The sequence below is a fragment of the Petromyzon marinus genome, chromosome 64 (assembly GCF_048934315.1).
Source record: "Petromyzon marinus isolate PM22_M1 ecotype Great Lakes invasive population chromosome 64, UKy_Petmar_22M1.pri1.0, whole genome shotgun sequence".
In the NCBI taxonomy this organism is placed as follows: Eukaryota; Metazoa; Chordata; class Hyperoartia; order Petromyzontiformes; family Petromyzontidae; genus Petromyzon; species Petromyzon marinus.
Window position 1 is genome coordinate 10,837,118 of NC_133730.1, and position 17,350 is coordinate 10,854,467.

The window sequence follows — 17,350 nt, forward strand, 5'->3', positions numbered from 1 at the left end:
TGTGTAGTGTCCGTGTAGTGTGTGTGTGTATACTGTGTGTATAGTGTGTGTGTGTGGTGTGTGTGTGTAGTGTGTGTGTGTAGTGTGTGTGTATGTGTGTGTAGCGTGTGTGTAATGTGTGTGTAGTGTGTGCGTAGTGTGTGTGTAATGTGTGTGTAGTGTTTGTGTGTAGTGTGTGTAGTGTGTGTGTAGTGTGTGTGTGTAGTATGTGTGTAATGTGTGTGGTTTGTGTGTAGTGTGTGTGTAGTGCGTGTGTAATGTGTATGTAGTGTGTGTGTAGTGTGTGTGTAGTGTGTATATTTACTGTGTGTAGTGTGTGTAGTGTGTATATTTACTGTGTGAGTAGTTTGTGTGTAGATTGTGTATATTTACTGTGTGTGTGTAGTGTGTGTGTAGTATGTGTGTAGTGTGTGTATATTTACTGTGTGTGTGCAGTGTGTGCGGTGTGTGTATATTTACTGTGTGTGTGTAATGTGTGTGTAATGTGTGTGTAGTGTAATGTGTGTGTAGTGTAATGTGTGTGTAGTGTAGTGTGTGTGTAGTGTAGTGTGTGTGTAATGTGTGGGAAGTGTGTGTGTAGTGTAATTTGTGTGTAATGTGTGTGTAGTGTGTGTGTGTGTGTAATGTGCGTAGTGTAGTGTGTGTAGTGCAATGTGTGTGTATAGTGTAGTATGTGTGTAGTGTAGTGTGTGTGTGGTGTGTGTGTAATGTGTGTGTAGCGTGTGTGTGTAGTGTCCGTGTAGTGTGTGTGTGTGTATACTGTGTGTATAGTGTGTGTGTGTGGTGTGTGTGTGTGTAGTGTGTGTGTGTAGTGTGTGTGTCTGTGTGTGTAGCGTGTGTGTAATGTGTGTGTAGTGTGTGCGTAGTGTTTGTGTAATGTGTGTGTAGTGTGTGTGTGTAGTGTGTGTAGTGTGTGTGTAGTGTGTGTGTGTAGTATGTGTGTAATGTGTGTGGTTTGTGTGTAGTGTGTGTGTAGTGCGTGTGTAATGTGTATGTAGTGTGTGTGTAGTGTGTGTATGTTTACTGTGTGTGTGTACTATGTGTGTAGATTGTGTGTAGTGTGTGTAATGTGTGTGTAGTGTGTGCGTAGTATGTGTGTGTAATGTGTGTGTAGTGTGTGTGTGTAGTATGTGTGTAATGTGTGTGGTTTGTGTGTAGTGTGTGTGTAATGTGTGTTGTAATGTGTGTGTAGTGTGTGTGTAGTGTAATGTGTGTGTAGTGTGTGTAGTGTAGTGTAATGTGTGTGTAGTGTAGTGTAATGTGTGTGTAGTGTGTGTATATTTACTGTGTGTGTGTAGTCTGTGTGTAGATTGTGTATATTTACTGTGTGTGTGTAGTGTGTGTGTAGTATGTGTGTAGTGTGTGTAGTGTGTGTGTAGTGTGTGTATTTACTGTGTGTGTGTAGTGTGTGTAGTGTGTGTATTTACTATGTGTGTGTAGTGTGTGTGTAGTGTGTGTATTTACTGTGTGTGTGTAGTGTGTGTATTTACTGTGTGTGTAGTGTGTATGTAGCGTGTGTATATTTACTGTGTGTGTGTAGTGTGTGTGTAGTGTGTGTGTAGTATGTGTATATTTACTGTGTGTGTATAGTATGTGTGTAGATTGTGTATATTTACTGTGTGTGTAGTGTGTGTATATTTGCTGTGTGTGTAGCGTGTGTGTGTGTAGTGTGTGTGTGTAATGTGTGTGTAGCGTGTGTGTAATGTGTGTGTAGTGTGTGTGTAGTGGGTGTAGTATGTGTGTAATGTGTGTGGTGTGTGTGTAGTGTGTGTGTAGTGTGTGTGTAATGTGTGTGTATAGTGTGTGTTGTAATGTGTGTGTAGTGTGTATAGTGTAATGTGTGTGGTGTGTGTGTGTAGTATGTGTGTAGTGTAATGTGTGTGTAGTGTAATGTGTGTGTAGTGTAATGTGTGTGTAGGGTGTGTAGTGTGTGTGTAGTGTGTGTGTAATGTGTGTATAGTGTGTGTTGTAATGTGTGTGTAGTGTGTATAGTGTAATGTGTGTCGTGTGTGTGTGTAGTATGTGTGTAGTGTAATGTGTGTGTAGTGTAATGTGTGTGTAGTGTAATGTGTGTGTAGGGTGTGTAGTATGTGTGTAGTGTGTGTGTAGTGTGTGTAATGTGTGTGTGTAGTATGTGTGTAGTGTGTGTAGTGCATGTGTGTGTAGTGTGTGTGTAGTATGTGTGTATTATGTGTGTAGTGTGTGTGTAATGCGTGTGTAGTGTGTGTGTGTAGTGTGTGTGTATTTACTGTGTGTGTAGTGTGTGTGTAGTATCTGTGTAGTGTGTGTATGTAGTGTGTGTGTGTGCAGTGTGTGTATATTTACTGTGTGTGTAGTGTGTGTGTATAGGGTGTGTGTAGTGTAGTGTAATGTGTGTGTAGTGTGTCTAGGGTGTTAACTTACAAAGTCGCCGTTCATGCGGGTTGCCTGGAAAGTCCACCTCGATCCCTGCACAGACAATGACACACACAATGATACGTACACAGTGATACACACACAAAATGATACACGCACAATGACACACACACAATGATACACACAATGACACGACATACACACAATGACACACACACAATGACACAACAATAACAACCACCATTCGCCACTAAGTGGCGGTGACGTCACCACAACGCTTGTGCCAGGCCGTGTGCACCTTGAACGCCCGCCGGCAGAAGGTCACGGGACAGGCCCAGGTGCCACGGTTCGACTGACTGAGATGACTGAGATGACTGGCTGATGCACCACCTGTGCCCCCTCTACTGTGCCAACTTGCTGTGCTTTAGCCACCCGGCGCTCCGCTCGTTGTTGTGAGCGTCACTCTCTCCGCCCTCCGTTGTTGTTAGAGGGCGACTGCCTCCAACTGCCAAGTAGCGTCCTTCACGAGCCTCCTCCACAGAGGCCGATCTTGACACCGCTGGTACCAGTCATCGGCAAGTCCACTCAGCTCCACGTCCTCCTGTACCACATCACTCCATCTCTTCTCTAGCCCTTGCCGCGCCCGTTTAGCCCGCTCGATCCGGCCGAACAAAAGCTGTTTAGGCATGCGGTGGCTGGCCATGCGGGCTACATGACCCAACCAACGCAGCCTTGCCTGCCGGAGGAGCTCACCGATGGCACTTTGCTCAGATCTTTCAAGGATTTGTGAGCTCCTCACACAATCCAGGTTAAACCCAGGATGGATCGTATGCAGTCCAGCCCAAATGTTTCTAACCGGCGAAGATGCTCCATTCGGGGGGTCCACGTTTCGCAAGCATAGAGAAGGGAGGGAATGACCGTAGCCGAGAAGACCTGCAGCTTCGTGCAGAGCGACAGACCAGGTAGCTTCTACACAGCGTTACGCAACTGATGAAAAGATATTGCCACTCGACTGATTCGGAGTGAGACCTCTGCTGTCAAACCCGAGCCAGTCATGAGCACACTGCCTAGGTATGGGAAACTCTCCACTCTCTCCACAACTGCCCCATCACCGATTGGGAGTTGTCGGGATGGAGTGTCTGATGGTACAAAATACCCAGGCAGGTGCTTAGTTTTGGTGGGGCTGATGGTCCACACACACACAATGACACACAATCAACGCAATTTTCGATCACACACAATCACTTTCACACAACAGAAACACGCAACCAAACACAATCCCATTCACATCGAGCAATCACACACACAGTCACAAGACAATGACCCCCTATATAGCCACTGATAGACTGTTGGAGCAAGCACCGATGAAGGCCGGCATGGCACAAGAGGGGGGTGGGTGGCCAGAACCACACCCGACCGCCTTTGTCTTCCTAACAGCAATGGTTGCACAGTGCACCAACTACTAATTTGAGGCATGATTGTGGCCGAGAAGACACGGAGCTTTGTGTGGAGCAGCAGACCAAGTAGTTTCGACACAGCGTTACACAGCTGGCGAAAATATAATGCCGCTTCACTGATTCGGAATGAGACCTCTGCTATCAAACGGGAGTTGGTCCAAAGCACACTGCCCAGGTATAGAAAACGCTCTCTCCACAACTGCCTCATCACCAGTGGAGAGTTGAGGGGGTAGAGTGTTTGATGACACAACACAAGGCGCCACCTCTTCGTAGCACGCTCTAGGTTCAGCAGCATAACCTCCACCTTATTTTCTGAGTGAGCAGAAATCACCAAATCATCTGCGTACGTAACATAGTTAACCAATAGGGAGCCAACCCTTGACCACACACCCAGATATCGATCAGCCTGCCATTGTATCTGTACCAGAAAGAAATTCCTCAGATACAGCGATGGAAAGCTTCTCGAACTACGTGGTCAAAGATGTAAAATAAAGTGGGACCCAGAGGACAATCATGTCACATACTCTTTGGTTCTATTCGGTAAAGTCACGTGACTTTACCGAATAGAACCAAAGAGTATGGATCCTTGCAGTCACGAAAGCTTTAAATCTAGAATTATGTCACACCCCAAGGTGAACAGGGAATGCCTCTGACTCTTGGCCACGAACATTTACCCGTGCCTGCCAAACATGATGAACGCCCTTAATGATTGTGAGCAGAGAGTCAGGGACTCCGAAAACACGAAGAACTGCCCGCAGCCCTGGTCTGCTGATGATACCATAGGCCTTGACCAGGTCAATAAAGCAGAGAAGTAGGTTCTGTGAAAATTCCCCACACCTCTGCTGTAATAGATGGACAGAGAATATGGCATCTGTGCAGGACCGCGCTGGCCTGAAACCACATTGGGGCTCCACAAGCCTCTCCTCAGCGTGCCTGACAAGGTGATGTTGAATAATCCTTGCCAGGACCTTTCCCGGCCTCATACTGAGGAGGGAAATGCCCTTGTAGTTGTTACATTCTGTGCAGTCCCCCTTCTTTAAAGACGGGGCCACCAGGTCATGGAACCTGTCCTGTGGTCCAGACAGTTGTGATGATGTCATGTAGGGCAGTCCACACACAAACGCCACCCTCGCTAAGCAGTGTGCTTTGGGAGATAATCTCTGCTCAGCGCTTTTCCTGGTCTTAGACTTGGGATCGTTTAACACACACACACACATTCCCTCGTACAATTATTCGTAACCCCACTCACACCTCACTTGTACCGTCACCTGTAAACTCACCCATACACCCACTTACACCTCACCTGTACACTCACTCGTACACTCACTCGTAGACTCACCCATACACTCGCTCGTAGACTCACTCGTACACTCACTCGTAGACTCACCCGTACACTCACTCATACCTCACCTGTACACTCACTCGTACACTCACTCACAACTCACCTGTGCACTCACCCGTAAACCCCACTCACAACTCACCTGTTGGTCGTAGAGTGCCCAGAACATGGGCAGGGGCAGGTAGAGGAAGAGCACCTTAAACACCATCTTTATCTGAGCGATGAGACGTCCCTATAGGACGAGAGAGAGGAACCGGATATCACAGATCTACTTCCTAGATCTCCGCTTCATCAAGTGACCTCTGGTTCACACGCAGTAGTGGGCGGCAGCTTCCCACGCGCTCTGCCATCCATGGGCAGTGCTCTATGTGTGACAGACAAACCGATGTGATGGGTCTGTGTTAGCCTATGCGTCTCTGTGTGAGTCTATGGGACTCTGTGGGTCTCTATGTTAGTCTGTGGGGTCTCTGTGGGTCTCTATGTTAGTCTATTGGGCTCTATGGGTCTCCATGTTAGTCTATGGGTCTCGGGGTGAGTCTATGCGTCTCTCTATCAATATATGAGTCTCTGTGCGAGTTCAGGGTCGATGTGAATATATCGGTCTCTGCCTGAGTCTATGGATCTGTGTGAGTCTATGGGTCTTTATGCCAGTCTATGGGTCTCTGCCTGAATCTATAGATCTCTGCCTGAGTCTATGGACCTCTGCCTGAGTCTATGGATCTCTATGTGAGTCTATTGGTCTCTGCGTGAGTCTATGGGTCTCTGTGTGAGTCTATGGGTCTTTATGCCAGTCTATGGGTCTCTGCCTGAGTCTATGGATCTCTGCCTGAGTCTATGGACCTCTGCCTGAGTCTATGGATCTCTATGTGAGTCTATCGGTCTCTATGGGAGTCTGTGTCCAGTCTTGGTTGTCTCCATACAGCAACAACCGCCATACGCCACTAGGTGGCGGCGATATCACCATGGTGCTTGTGCCAAGCTAATTGCGCTTTCAGGCCACGTGAAGTGTTAAACGTCCACTGGCAGGAGGTCACAGGACAGACCCAGGTGCCATGGATTGACCGACTGAGATGACTGGCCGATGCACCACCTGTGCCCTCTACTGTGCCAACTTGCTGTGTTTTAGCTACCAGGTGCTCCGTCCCGTTGTGAGCGTCGCTCCTCTGCCCTCCACTGTTGCTGGAGGGCGACTGCCTCCAACTGCCCAGTAAAAGCGTCCTTCACGAGCCTCCTCTACGGAGGCCGATCTTGACACCGCTAGTACCAGTCATCGGCAAGTCCACTCAGCTCCACATACTTCTATACCACTTCAGTCCATCTCTTGTCTCGCCCATGCCGTGACCGTTTAGCCCCCTCTATGCGACCAAACAAAACATGTTTAGGCATGCAGTGGCTGGGCATGTGGGGTACATGACCCAGCCAACGCAGCCTCGCCTGCCAGAGGAGCTCACCGATGGGACCGGGTCCACAATCCAGCCTGGTGGTTACACCCAGGACGGATCGCAGGCAGGCCACCACACACAGACACACATAAGGTGCACACACAAGGTGCACACACACAGACACACACACAAACACACACAAGGTGCACACACACAGACACACACACAAACACACACAAGGTGCACACACACAGACACACACAAGGTGCACACACACAAACACACACAAGGTGCACACACACAGACACACACACAAGGTGCACACACACAGACACACACACAAGGTGCACACACACAGACACACACAAGATACACACACAGACACACACAAGGTGCACACAGACGTGCACACACACAGATACACACAGACACACACAAGGTGCACACACACAGACACACACACAAGGTGCACACATACAACAACAACTGACATTCGCCACTAAGTGGCGGTGACGTCACCACGACGCTTGTGCCAGGCCATGTGCACCTTGAGGCCACGTGAAGTGTCGAACGCCCGCTGGCAGGAGGTCACGGGCAGACCCAGGTGCCACGGGTCGACTGACTGAGATGACTGGCTAATGCACCACCTGTGCCCCCTACTGTGCCAACCTGCTGTGCTTTATCCACCCGGCGCTCCACTCATTGTTGTGAGCGTCGCTCCTCCGCCCTCCGTTGTTGTTGGAGGGCGATTGCCTCCAACTGCCCAGTAGCGTCCTTCACGAGCCTCCTCCACAGAGGCCGATCTTGACACCGCTGGTACCAGTCATCGGCAATTCCACTCAGCTCCACGTCCTCCTGTACCACATCATTCCATCTCTCCTCTAGCCCGTGCTGCGCCCGTTTAGCCCCCTCGATCCGGCCGAACAAAAGCTGTTTCGGCATGCGGTGGCTGGGCATGCGGGCTACATGACCCAGCCAACACAGCCTTGCCTGCCGGAGGAGCTCACCGATGGGACCTTGCCCAGATCTTTCAAAGATTTGTGAGCTCCTCACACAATCCAGTCTGGTTAAACCCAGGATCGATCGTAGGCAGGCCAGCCTAAATGTTTATAACCAGCGAAGATACTCCATTAGGGGGGTCCACGTTTCGCAAGCGTAGAGAAGGGAGGGAATGACCGTGGCCGAGAAGACCTGAAGCTTAGTGCGGAGCGACAGACCAGGTAGCTTCCACACAGCGTTACGCAACCGATGAAAAGATATTGCCGCTCGACTGATTCGGAGTGAGACCTCTGCTGTTAAACTGGAGCCAGTCATAAGCACACTGCCCAGGTATGGGAAACTCTCCACTCTCTCCACAACTGCCCCATCACCGATTGGGAGTTGTGGGGGTGGAGTGTCCGATGATACAAAATACCAGGCAGGTGCTTAGTTTTGGTGGGGCTGATGGTAAGGCCCCACCTCTTAGTGGCACGCTCCAGTCTCAGCAGCAGCGTCTCCAACTCCTCCTCTGAATGAGCAGCTATTACCAAATCATCGGCATACATAACGTGGTTGAGCAATAGGGAGCCATCCCTTGACCGCACCCGGGCGTCGATCAGCCTCCCATTATATCTGTACCATATGGAGATTCCCCCGGTACAGCTATTGAAGGCTTCACGAACTACGTGGTCAAAATAGATGTTCAATAATGTGGGAGCCAGAGGACATCCCTGTCGCACCCCAAGGTTAACAGGGAATGGCTCTGACTCCCGGCCACGTAGTTTTACCTGGGCCCGCTCACCATCATGAAGGTCCTTAATGATCGTGAGCAGAGGGTCAGGTACTCCAAAAGCACGAAGAACAACCCAGAGCCCAGGCCTACTGATGGTATCATAGGTCTTGACCAGGTCAATAAAGCAGAGATGTAGGTCTTGTTGGAATTTCCTACACCTCTGCTGTAGCAGACGGACAGAAAATATGGCATCTGTGCAGGACCGCCCTTTCCTGAAACCGCATTTGTGCTCCGCAAGCCTCTCCTCAGCGTGCCTGGCAAGGCGATGTTGAATAATCCTTGCTAGGACCTTTCCCAGCACACTGAGGAGTGAGATGCCCCTGTAGTTGTTACAGTCTGTGCGGTCCCCTTTCTTAAAGAGGCGGACCACCAGGGCATCCTTCCAATCCTGCGGAACCCGTCCAGTGGTCCAGACTGTTTTTATGATGTCATATAGGGCAGTCAGTGCACAAACGCCGTCGTCCCTCAGCATTCCGCTTGGGAGATCATCTCTGACCGCTGCCTTTCCTGGTCTCAGACTCCGGATCGCCTTCAGTACTTCCTCAACAGATGGCACCTCAGCCAGCCACTCACAGGGGGTGACTTCTTCCAATATTTGAGGCACCGCAGCCTCAGCAGGATCATCCTCACTTTGTGCCATGATGTTTTCCTGGCTGAGGGATTTTCCCTCCCCCAGGACCTCACAGAAATGCTCAGCAAATCTGCAAACCTGTTCCTGTGGGTCGGAGATTGGGTCACCATTTTTTCCCCTAATTATGGTAATAGGTGTGGCGCTGCAGATTACTTTTTGATGGAGTTAAATAGAGATTTGTGATCACAGGCCACTGAGGCAGACTCCATCTCCTCAGCAACCCGCGACCACCACCCTTCCTTGCAGCGCCTCACAGCTCTCCGAATCTTCGAGCGAAGGCTGCGGTAAGCCTCCTCATTCTCTGACGTGGGCTTCTGTAGCCGATGACAGTGGGCCTGTCGCTTTTTCTCAACCATCCTGAACACCTCCTCTGTCAGCCAGGGTCTCTGGGGAGGTCTGGACCGCGTACCCAAAGCAGCCATTGCAGCTGCATGAGTCACAGTCCTAAACCTCGCCCATTTACCCTCGACATCAGGAGGAGTTAGGGACGATGCCAATCCCAGCCGCAAGCGATGATGAAATTCTCGCTTGCAACTTTCATCAGATAACTGAGACCAGGCCGCTTTAGGTTGGAATGGGGTCCTGGGTGTACACCCACCACCGGAGTGGAAGAATGGCAGGCGCATCTTACAGATGACTAGTCGATGGTCAGAGGGCAGATCAGCTCCACGGTAGATCCTGGTGTCTAGGACATGGGCTCGCATCCGCTGGTCCGTCACTATGTAGTCCAGCAGATGTTCTTGCTTGGACCCGGCATGCATCCATGATGTTGTGTGGATGCGCCGATGCCGGAACAGCGTGTTGGTAATTACAAGCCCATGGGCTGCACAAAAATCTAGCAGCCTCCTACCGTTGTTATTGAGCTGATCTGGCCCATGCCCTCCAATCACTCCAGACCAGGTGCCAGTATCATGACCAACTCGGGCATTGGTGCACACACACAGACACACACACAAGGTGCACACACACAGACACACACAGACACACACAAGGTGCACACACACAGACACACACAGACACACACAAGGTGCACACACACAGACACACACAGACACACACAAGGTGCACATACACAGACACACACAGACACACACAAGGTGCACATACACAGACACACACACAAGGTGCACACACACAGACACACACAGACACACACAAGGTGGACACACACAGACACACAAGGTGGACACACACAGACACACACAAGGTGGACACACACAGACACACACAAGGTGCACACACACAGACACACACAAGGTGCACACACAAAGGCAGGAGGAACACGAGGAGTGGTGTGGGTGTAGGCGGGGGGGTTGACGGGTGGGGGCTCACGTTGTAGCTCTCGCGGGCCCAGTCAAGCCAGTGGTCCCGCTTGGGGAACTGTTTACCGCGGTGCCTGAACCGGTTGGAGATGGCGAACTATGGGGGTAGGGGGGCGATGGGGTAAGAGGGCGCGAGGGGGTGAGCAATGTGGAGGTCAGAATTGCTGACCCGCATCCTAACACACTGAGTGGTTATTGCGGTTGTTGTGGTGGTTATTACGATTGTTGGTGGTGGTGGTGGTTATAGTGGTGTGGTGGTGCTGTGGTGATTGTGGTCGTGGTTATATTGGTGATTGTGGCGGGTGTGGTGGTTGTGTTGATTATAGTTGTGGTTGTGGTAATAGTAGTAGTGGTGGTTGTGGTGGTGGTTAAAGTGATAATTTTGGTAGCTGTAGTGGTGGTTGTCTCACCCCAATGCAGCGCGACACTTCCAGCAGAATGTTCCCCTTGGGAGGAACTTTCTTGTACATCCCACTGCCTCCGATAAACACCACTGTGATCACATCACCGCCACCACCATCACCATCACTCTGTGTCCGATAGACACCACTGTGATCATATCATCATCCCATTGTCTCCGATAAACATCGTTGTGTTCGCATCACCACTATCAACGCAAGACGCCATTCGCCACTAAGTGGAAATGACGTCACCACGGCGCTTGTCCAAGGCCGATGCACTCCAAGGCCACGTGATAGGCTCTCTGATAGGTCACGGGACAGACCCAGGTGCCATGGGTTCACTGCTTGAGATTACCGACAGATGCACCACCTGTGCTACCCACTGTGCCAACTTGCTACATTTTAGCCGCCTGGCGCTCCGCTCGTTGTTGTGAGCGTCACTCCACTCTTCTGCCCTCCATTATGCTGGAGTGCGACTGCCTCTAACTGCCCAGCAGCGTCCTTCACGAGCCTCCTCCATAGAGGCCGATCTTGACACCGCTGGCATCGGTTATCAGTCAATCTCTTCTGTAGCCTGTGCCGCGCCCGTTTTGCTCTCCTCGCATGATAAGAGGCGCTCACCTATAGGACTTTCAACGATTTGTGAGCTCCTCACAATCCAGCCAAGTTAAACCCAGGATGAATCGTAGGCAGGCCAGCCTGAATTTTGTTAACTGGAGCAGGTGTCCCATTAGAGGGCTCCACGTTTCGCAAGCATAGAGAAGAGAGGGCATGACCATGACCGAGAAGACTCAAAGCTTCATGTGGAGCGACAGGCTAGGTAGCTTCCAGATAGCGTTACGCAGCCGATTAAAGGGTGCCATAACCACCACCATCACCGCCATCATTATCATCTCATTCCATCCGATTATCACCACTGCGATGACATTACCAAAATTATCGCCACCACCATCACCATTATTACTACTATCGTCACCAACATCTTTATCACCACTATCGCGACCATCATTATCACCACTATCACCACCATCACCATTATCACCACTATCGCCACCAACATCATTATCACCACCATCGCCACCAACATCATTATCACCACTATCGCCACCATCACCACCATCGCCACCATCACCATTATTACCACCACCATCATTATCACCACTATCGCCACCATCACCATCATCCCTACTATCACCATTATCACCACTATCACCACTATCGCCACCATCATCATTATCACCACCATCATCATTATCACCACTATTGCCACCATCACCATTATCACTACCATCACCATTATCGCCACCATCATCATTATCACCACCATCACCACTATCGCCACCATCATGATCACCACCATCGCCACCATCACCACCATCGCCACCATCACCATTATCACCACCACCATCATTATCACCACTATCGCCACCATCACCATCATCACCACTATCACCACCATCACCATTATCACCACCATCGCCACTATCACCACCATCACCATTATCACCACCATCACCATTATCGCCACCATCACCATTATTACCACTATCACCATCGCCACTATCGCCATAATCATCATTATCACCACTATCACCACCATCATCATTATCACCACTATCACCACCATCATCATAAGCACCACTATCACCACCATCACCATTATCACCACCATCATTATCAACACTATCACCACCATCATCATTATTACCACTATCACCACCATCATCATTATCACCACCATCACCACCATCATCATTATCACCACTATCACCACCATCATCATTATCACCACTATCACCACCATCATCATTATCACCACCATCATCATTATCACCACCATCACCACCATCATCATTATCACCACTATCACCACCATCATCATTATCACCACTATCGCCACCATCATCATTACCACCACTATTACCACCATCATCATCATCACCACCATCATCATCATCACCACCATCACCACCATCATTATCACCACTATCACCACCATCATCATTATCACCACTATCACCACCATCATCATTATCACCACCATCACCACCATCATCATTATCACCACCATCACCACCATCATCATTATCACCACTATCACCACCATCATCATTAGCACCACTATCACCACCATCATCATTATCACCACTATCACCACCATCATCATTAGCACCACCATCACCACCATCATCATTATCACCACCATCATCATCATCACCACCATCACCACAATCATCATTATCACCACCATCATCATTATCACCACCATCACCACCATCATCACCATCATCATTATCGCCACCAGGGACCCACCCAGCGCCACCACCATGAGCACTGCGGGAACTCCGAACGCCAGAGCGAAGCAGTCCTGGTTGAAACACTGCGTGCCTGGGACGCGGGGACATGGACAGGGGGACAGGGGACGTGGGGACACGGTGACAGGGGACGTGGGGATACGGAGACAGGGGGACACGAAACAGGGGAACAAGGGACAGGGGGAGACAGCGACAGGGAGAGACAGACGCTGATAAATAAGTTGTTATTTGGCAGGAGACTGCCCACGGCTAGACTCTCATCGCACTCGGTCGATTCGTCCGACGCTTGCGCTCGTTTGCAGTGCATTGCCTCGCTGAGTCTCAAGATTCGTTTTCAGGAGGGGTCATGCCGAATTTGTCGGCAGTGGAGGGGCGATGTTGGTGCTGCTGCTACGTGATCCTAGCGGAGTGATGTGCATGCGATTTGTCAGCATTCGGTTGTGGCTTGGCCAAGTTGAAGCACTGCTGCTTGAGTTGAAGCACTGCTGCTCGAGTTGAACCACTGCTGCTCGAGTTGAACCACTGCTGCTCGAGTTGAAGCACTGCTGCTCGAGTTGAACCACTGCTGCTCGAGTTGAAGCACTGCTGCTCGAGTTGAACCACTGCTGCTTGAGTTGAAGCACTGCTGCTCGAGTTGAAGCACTGCTGCTCGAGTTGAACCACTGCTGCTCGAGTTGAACCACTGCTGCTCGAGTTGAAGCACTGCTGCTCGAGTTGAAGCACTGCTGCTCGAGTTGAACCACTGCTGCTCGAGTTGAAGCACTGCTGCTCGAGTTGAACCACTGCTGCTTGAGTTGAAGCACTGCTGCTCGAGTTGAAGCACTGCTGCTCGAGTTGAACCACTGCTGCTCGAGTTGAACCACTGCTGCTCGAGTTGAAGCACTGCTGCTCGAGTTGAAGCACTGCTGCTCGAGTTGAAGCACTGCTGCTCGAGTTGAACCACTGCTGCTCGAGTTGAACCACTGCTGCTCGAGTTGAAGCACTGCTGCTCGTTCATGAGATTCCCTCCCCAGCAGCAGCAGCAGGAGGGACATGCGGCTGATGATGGGTTGATGACGATGGGGACTACACACGCCGCCTGTGTGGTCTACGTGGAGAGGTGCGGGCGTTCTCTGGGGAGGGAGGCTATCGGGGGATGTGTGGGAAGTGGCGGTGGTGGTGGTGAACTCGCACCTCGCAGGATCGGGGTCACGAAGGTGGAGATGAGGCTGCCCGCGTTGATGGACAGGTAGAAGATGGAGAAGAAGCGACTTCGCTCATTTTCCTGCTCTCACACACACAGAGACAAAGGCCGGTAGCACAGCACACTAAACAATGCACCACCGCTCCCCACAAACACACGTACAACAACCGCCATTCGCCACTAAGTGGCGGTGACGTCACCACGACGCTTGTGCCAGGCTATGTGCACCTTGAGGCCACGTGAAGTGTCGAACGCCCGCTGGCAGGAGGTCACGGGGCAGACCCAGGTGCCACGGGTCGACTGATTGAGATGAGTGGCTGATGCACCACCTGTGCCCCTTACTGTGCCAACTTGCTGGCACTTCGCTCGTTGTTGTGAGCGTCGCTCCTCCGCCCTCCGTTGTTGTTGGAGGGCGAATGCCTCCAACTGCCCAGTAGTGTCCTTCACGAGCCACCTCCACAGAGGCCGATTTTGACACCGCTGGTACCAGTCATCGGCAAGTCCACTCAGCTCCACATCCTCCTGTACTACATCACTCCATCTCTTCTCTAGCCCGTGCCGCGCCTGTTTAGCCCCCTCGATCTGGCTGAACAAAAGCTGTTTAGGCATGTGGTGACTGGGCATGCAGGCTACATGACCCAGTGTGCAGCCTTGCCTGCCGGCGGAGCTCACCGATGGGACCTTGCCCAGATCTTTCAAGGATTTGTGAGCTCCTCACACAATCCAGCCTGGTTAAACCCAGGATGGATCGTAGGCAGGCCAGCCAATTTTTTTCCAATTGGCGAAGATGCTCCATTAAGGGTCAGAGGTCAGATCTGCTCCACGGTAGGTCCTGGTGTCAAGGACATGGGCCGCATCCGCTGTTCCATCACTATGTAGTCCAGCAGATGTTCTTGCTTGGACCTGGCATGCATCCATGATGTTGTGTGGATGCGCCAATGCCAGAACAGCGTGTTGGTAATTACAAGCCCATGAGCTGCACAAAAATCTAGCAGCCTCCTACCGTTGTTATTGAGCTGATCTGGCCCATGCCTTCCAATCACCCCAGACCAGGTGCCAGCATCATGACCAACTCAGCCATTGAAGTCACCCAACAAGATGACTCTATCCCAAGGGGCCACTTTAGCTAGCACCTGTGACAGGAGGTCATAGAAGGCATCTGACTCAATGGCTTTGCTTGCTTCCCTCCACGGATGTTCATCTTTGGTTGGAGCATAAGTAACCACGACCACCACTCCTCATCTCCGATTGATGGGAAGGCGAGCCCAAAGTAGCCTGGGGCTTACAGCTTCCCACACCTCACCGCCACGCTCCCACGCCCCCTTCATTCTTTTGTTCAGAAGAAGAGCCACTCCCTATGTTTGGTAGTCTCCTGCCCTGAATAGAGGACTGTCCACCTCTCATGGTGGAAGGAGCCAGAACCGGTCCACCGCACCTCCTGAATACCACAGAGATCCAGGCGGTACTGTTCCAGCTCCCGACAGAGGAGTGGGAGCCTCTCCTCCGCAGTGAGCGTTCGAACATTCCACGTGGCCATCCGTAGTGGCTTTTTGTTGTTTCCGGAGGAGCCCCGAGGGTAAAGATTCAATCTCCTGGCTCTGCCAAATGGGTTTTGGCCAGGAGACGTCATAGACGCCTGGCCCTCTGGAGCCTCCGGCACAAGCTTATTAATTAGATATTTTTACATGGTTTTGTGGTAATTTATTGGAGGTGGAGGGGTTACCAGCCCCTCGCATCTGTCCAGAGCCCCCATTTAGCCGCTGTGGTGGTTAAAAACGCCCTGAGAGGGGGAAAGGCTAATCGGAATTGGCCCTCCCCACCACAGCACTGTCCATGACAACGTTGCCCGTCCGGCACCACGAGGAGGTAGGGGGTTGTTTTTGCCAGAACCATATACACACACAGACGCACATACACACACACACACATACCAAAGACAAAAATCCCCCATGTAGCCTTTACACGCCGTTACGGCAAGTGCTGTTAGCGAGCGGCACCTAAGAAGGTCGGCACGGCACACTGTGGAGTTGGGTGGGCCGTCTTTGTCTCCCCAGTGGCGATGTTTACTACACACCGCAGCGGGATAATAATGTAATGCCGAGTCGACCTAGGGGAGGCCCGAGACCTGTTTAGACGTATCACCGATATTGGCCGCAAGCATGGGATCAAACTTGGGCCGCCGATCGGAAGCGCGGAGCGCCGACCACTGGGCCACCGCTCCCCACGCTCACAGAGCGGCCACGTGGTGGCAGCGCAATCGCCGCTCATTGCTAAAGGTTCGTGGTTACCGGCCGCCATGGTAAATACTGTGGTTGTAATAACCGTAATAAATAATAAACACTACGAGCCACCTGCATCGCAGGGGAGGTTAAAATAATCCCGTGACCACGTGCGGAAGAGTGGGTGACTGTGTGCCGGAGGGGGGAGGGGAGGGAGGGAGGGGTGGGGGATAATGGGTGGTGAGGGGGGCCCTGGTGACCCCCACCTGCTCCTCCTCGAACTGGTCTCCCCCGAAGGCGGCGACGCACGGCTTGATCCCCCCGGTGCCCAGCGCGATGAGGATCAGGCCCAGGATGGTGAGGGCACTGCCAACACAACCACAGCGCCACCCATCACCATTTCACTACCACAACCCTGGTGGTGAGTGTGTGGTAGAGGGGGGTCCTGGTGGTAAGTGTGCGTTAGAGGGGGGGACCTGGTGGTGAGTGTGTGTTAGAGGGGGGTCCTGGTGGTGAGTGTGTGTTAGAGGGGGGTCCTGGTGGTGAGTGTGTGTTAGAGGGGGGTCCTGGTGGTGAGTGTGTGTTAGAGGGGGGTCCTGGTGGTGAGTGTGTGTTAGAGGGGGTCCTGGTGGTGAGTGTGTGTTAGAGGGGGGTCCTGGTGGTGAGTGTGTGTTAGAGGGGGGTCCTGGTGGTGAGTGTGTGTTAGAGGGGGTCCTGGTGGTGAGTGTGTGTTAGAGGGGGGTTCTGGTGGTGAGTGTGTGTTAGAGGGGGTCCTGGTGGTGAGTGTGTGTTAGAGGGGGGTCCTGGTGGTGAGTGTGTGTTAGAGGGGGGTCCTGGTGGTGAGTGTGTGTTAGAGGGGGTCCTGGTGGTGAGTGTGTGTTAGAGGGGGGTCCTGGTGGTGAGTGTGTGTTAGAGGGGGTCCTGGTGGTGAGTGTGTGTTAGAGGGGGGTCCTGGTGGTGAGTGTGTGTTAGAGG

General features: G+C 51.7%; 1 protein-coding gene across 1 annotated transcript in view; it reads right to left on the bottom strand.

Moving 5' to 3' along the window:
* The window catches only part of LOC116956295 (solute carrier family 15 member 1-like), a 59,416-nt gene that overhangs the window by 34,357 nt on the left and 7,709 nt on the right, over positions 1-17,350 (bottom strand). Inside the window, exons 6-12 of the mRNA XM_032977796.2 lie at positions 16,642-16,741; positions 14,147-14,237; positions 12,972-13,046; positions 10,668-10,750; positions 10,268-10,354; positions 5,294-5,383; positions 2,404-2,448 (exon numbers count right to left, since the gene is read on the bottom strand). Coding sequence (XP_032833687.1) covers positions 2,404-2,448; positions 5,294-5,383; positions 10,268-10,354; positions 10,668-10,750; positions 12,972-13,046; positions 14,147-14,237; positions 16,642-16,741 — 571 coding nt within the window. The remainder of the gene's footprint in view (positions 1-2,403; positions 2,449-5,293; positions 5,384-10,267; positions 10,355-10,667; positions 10,751-12,971; positions 13,047-14,146; positions 14,238-16,641; positions 16,742-17,350) is intronic.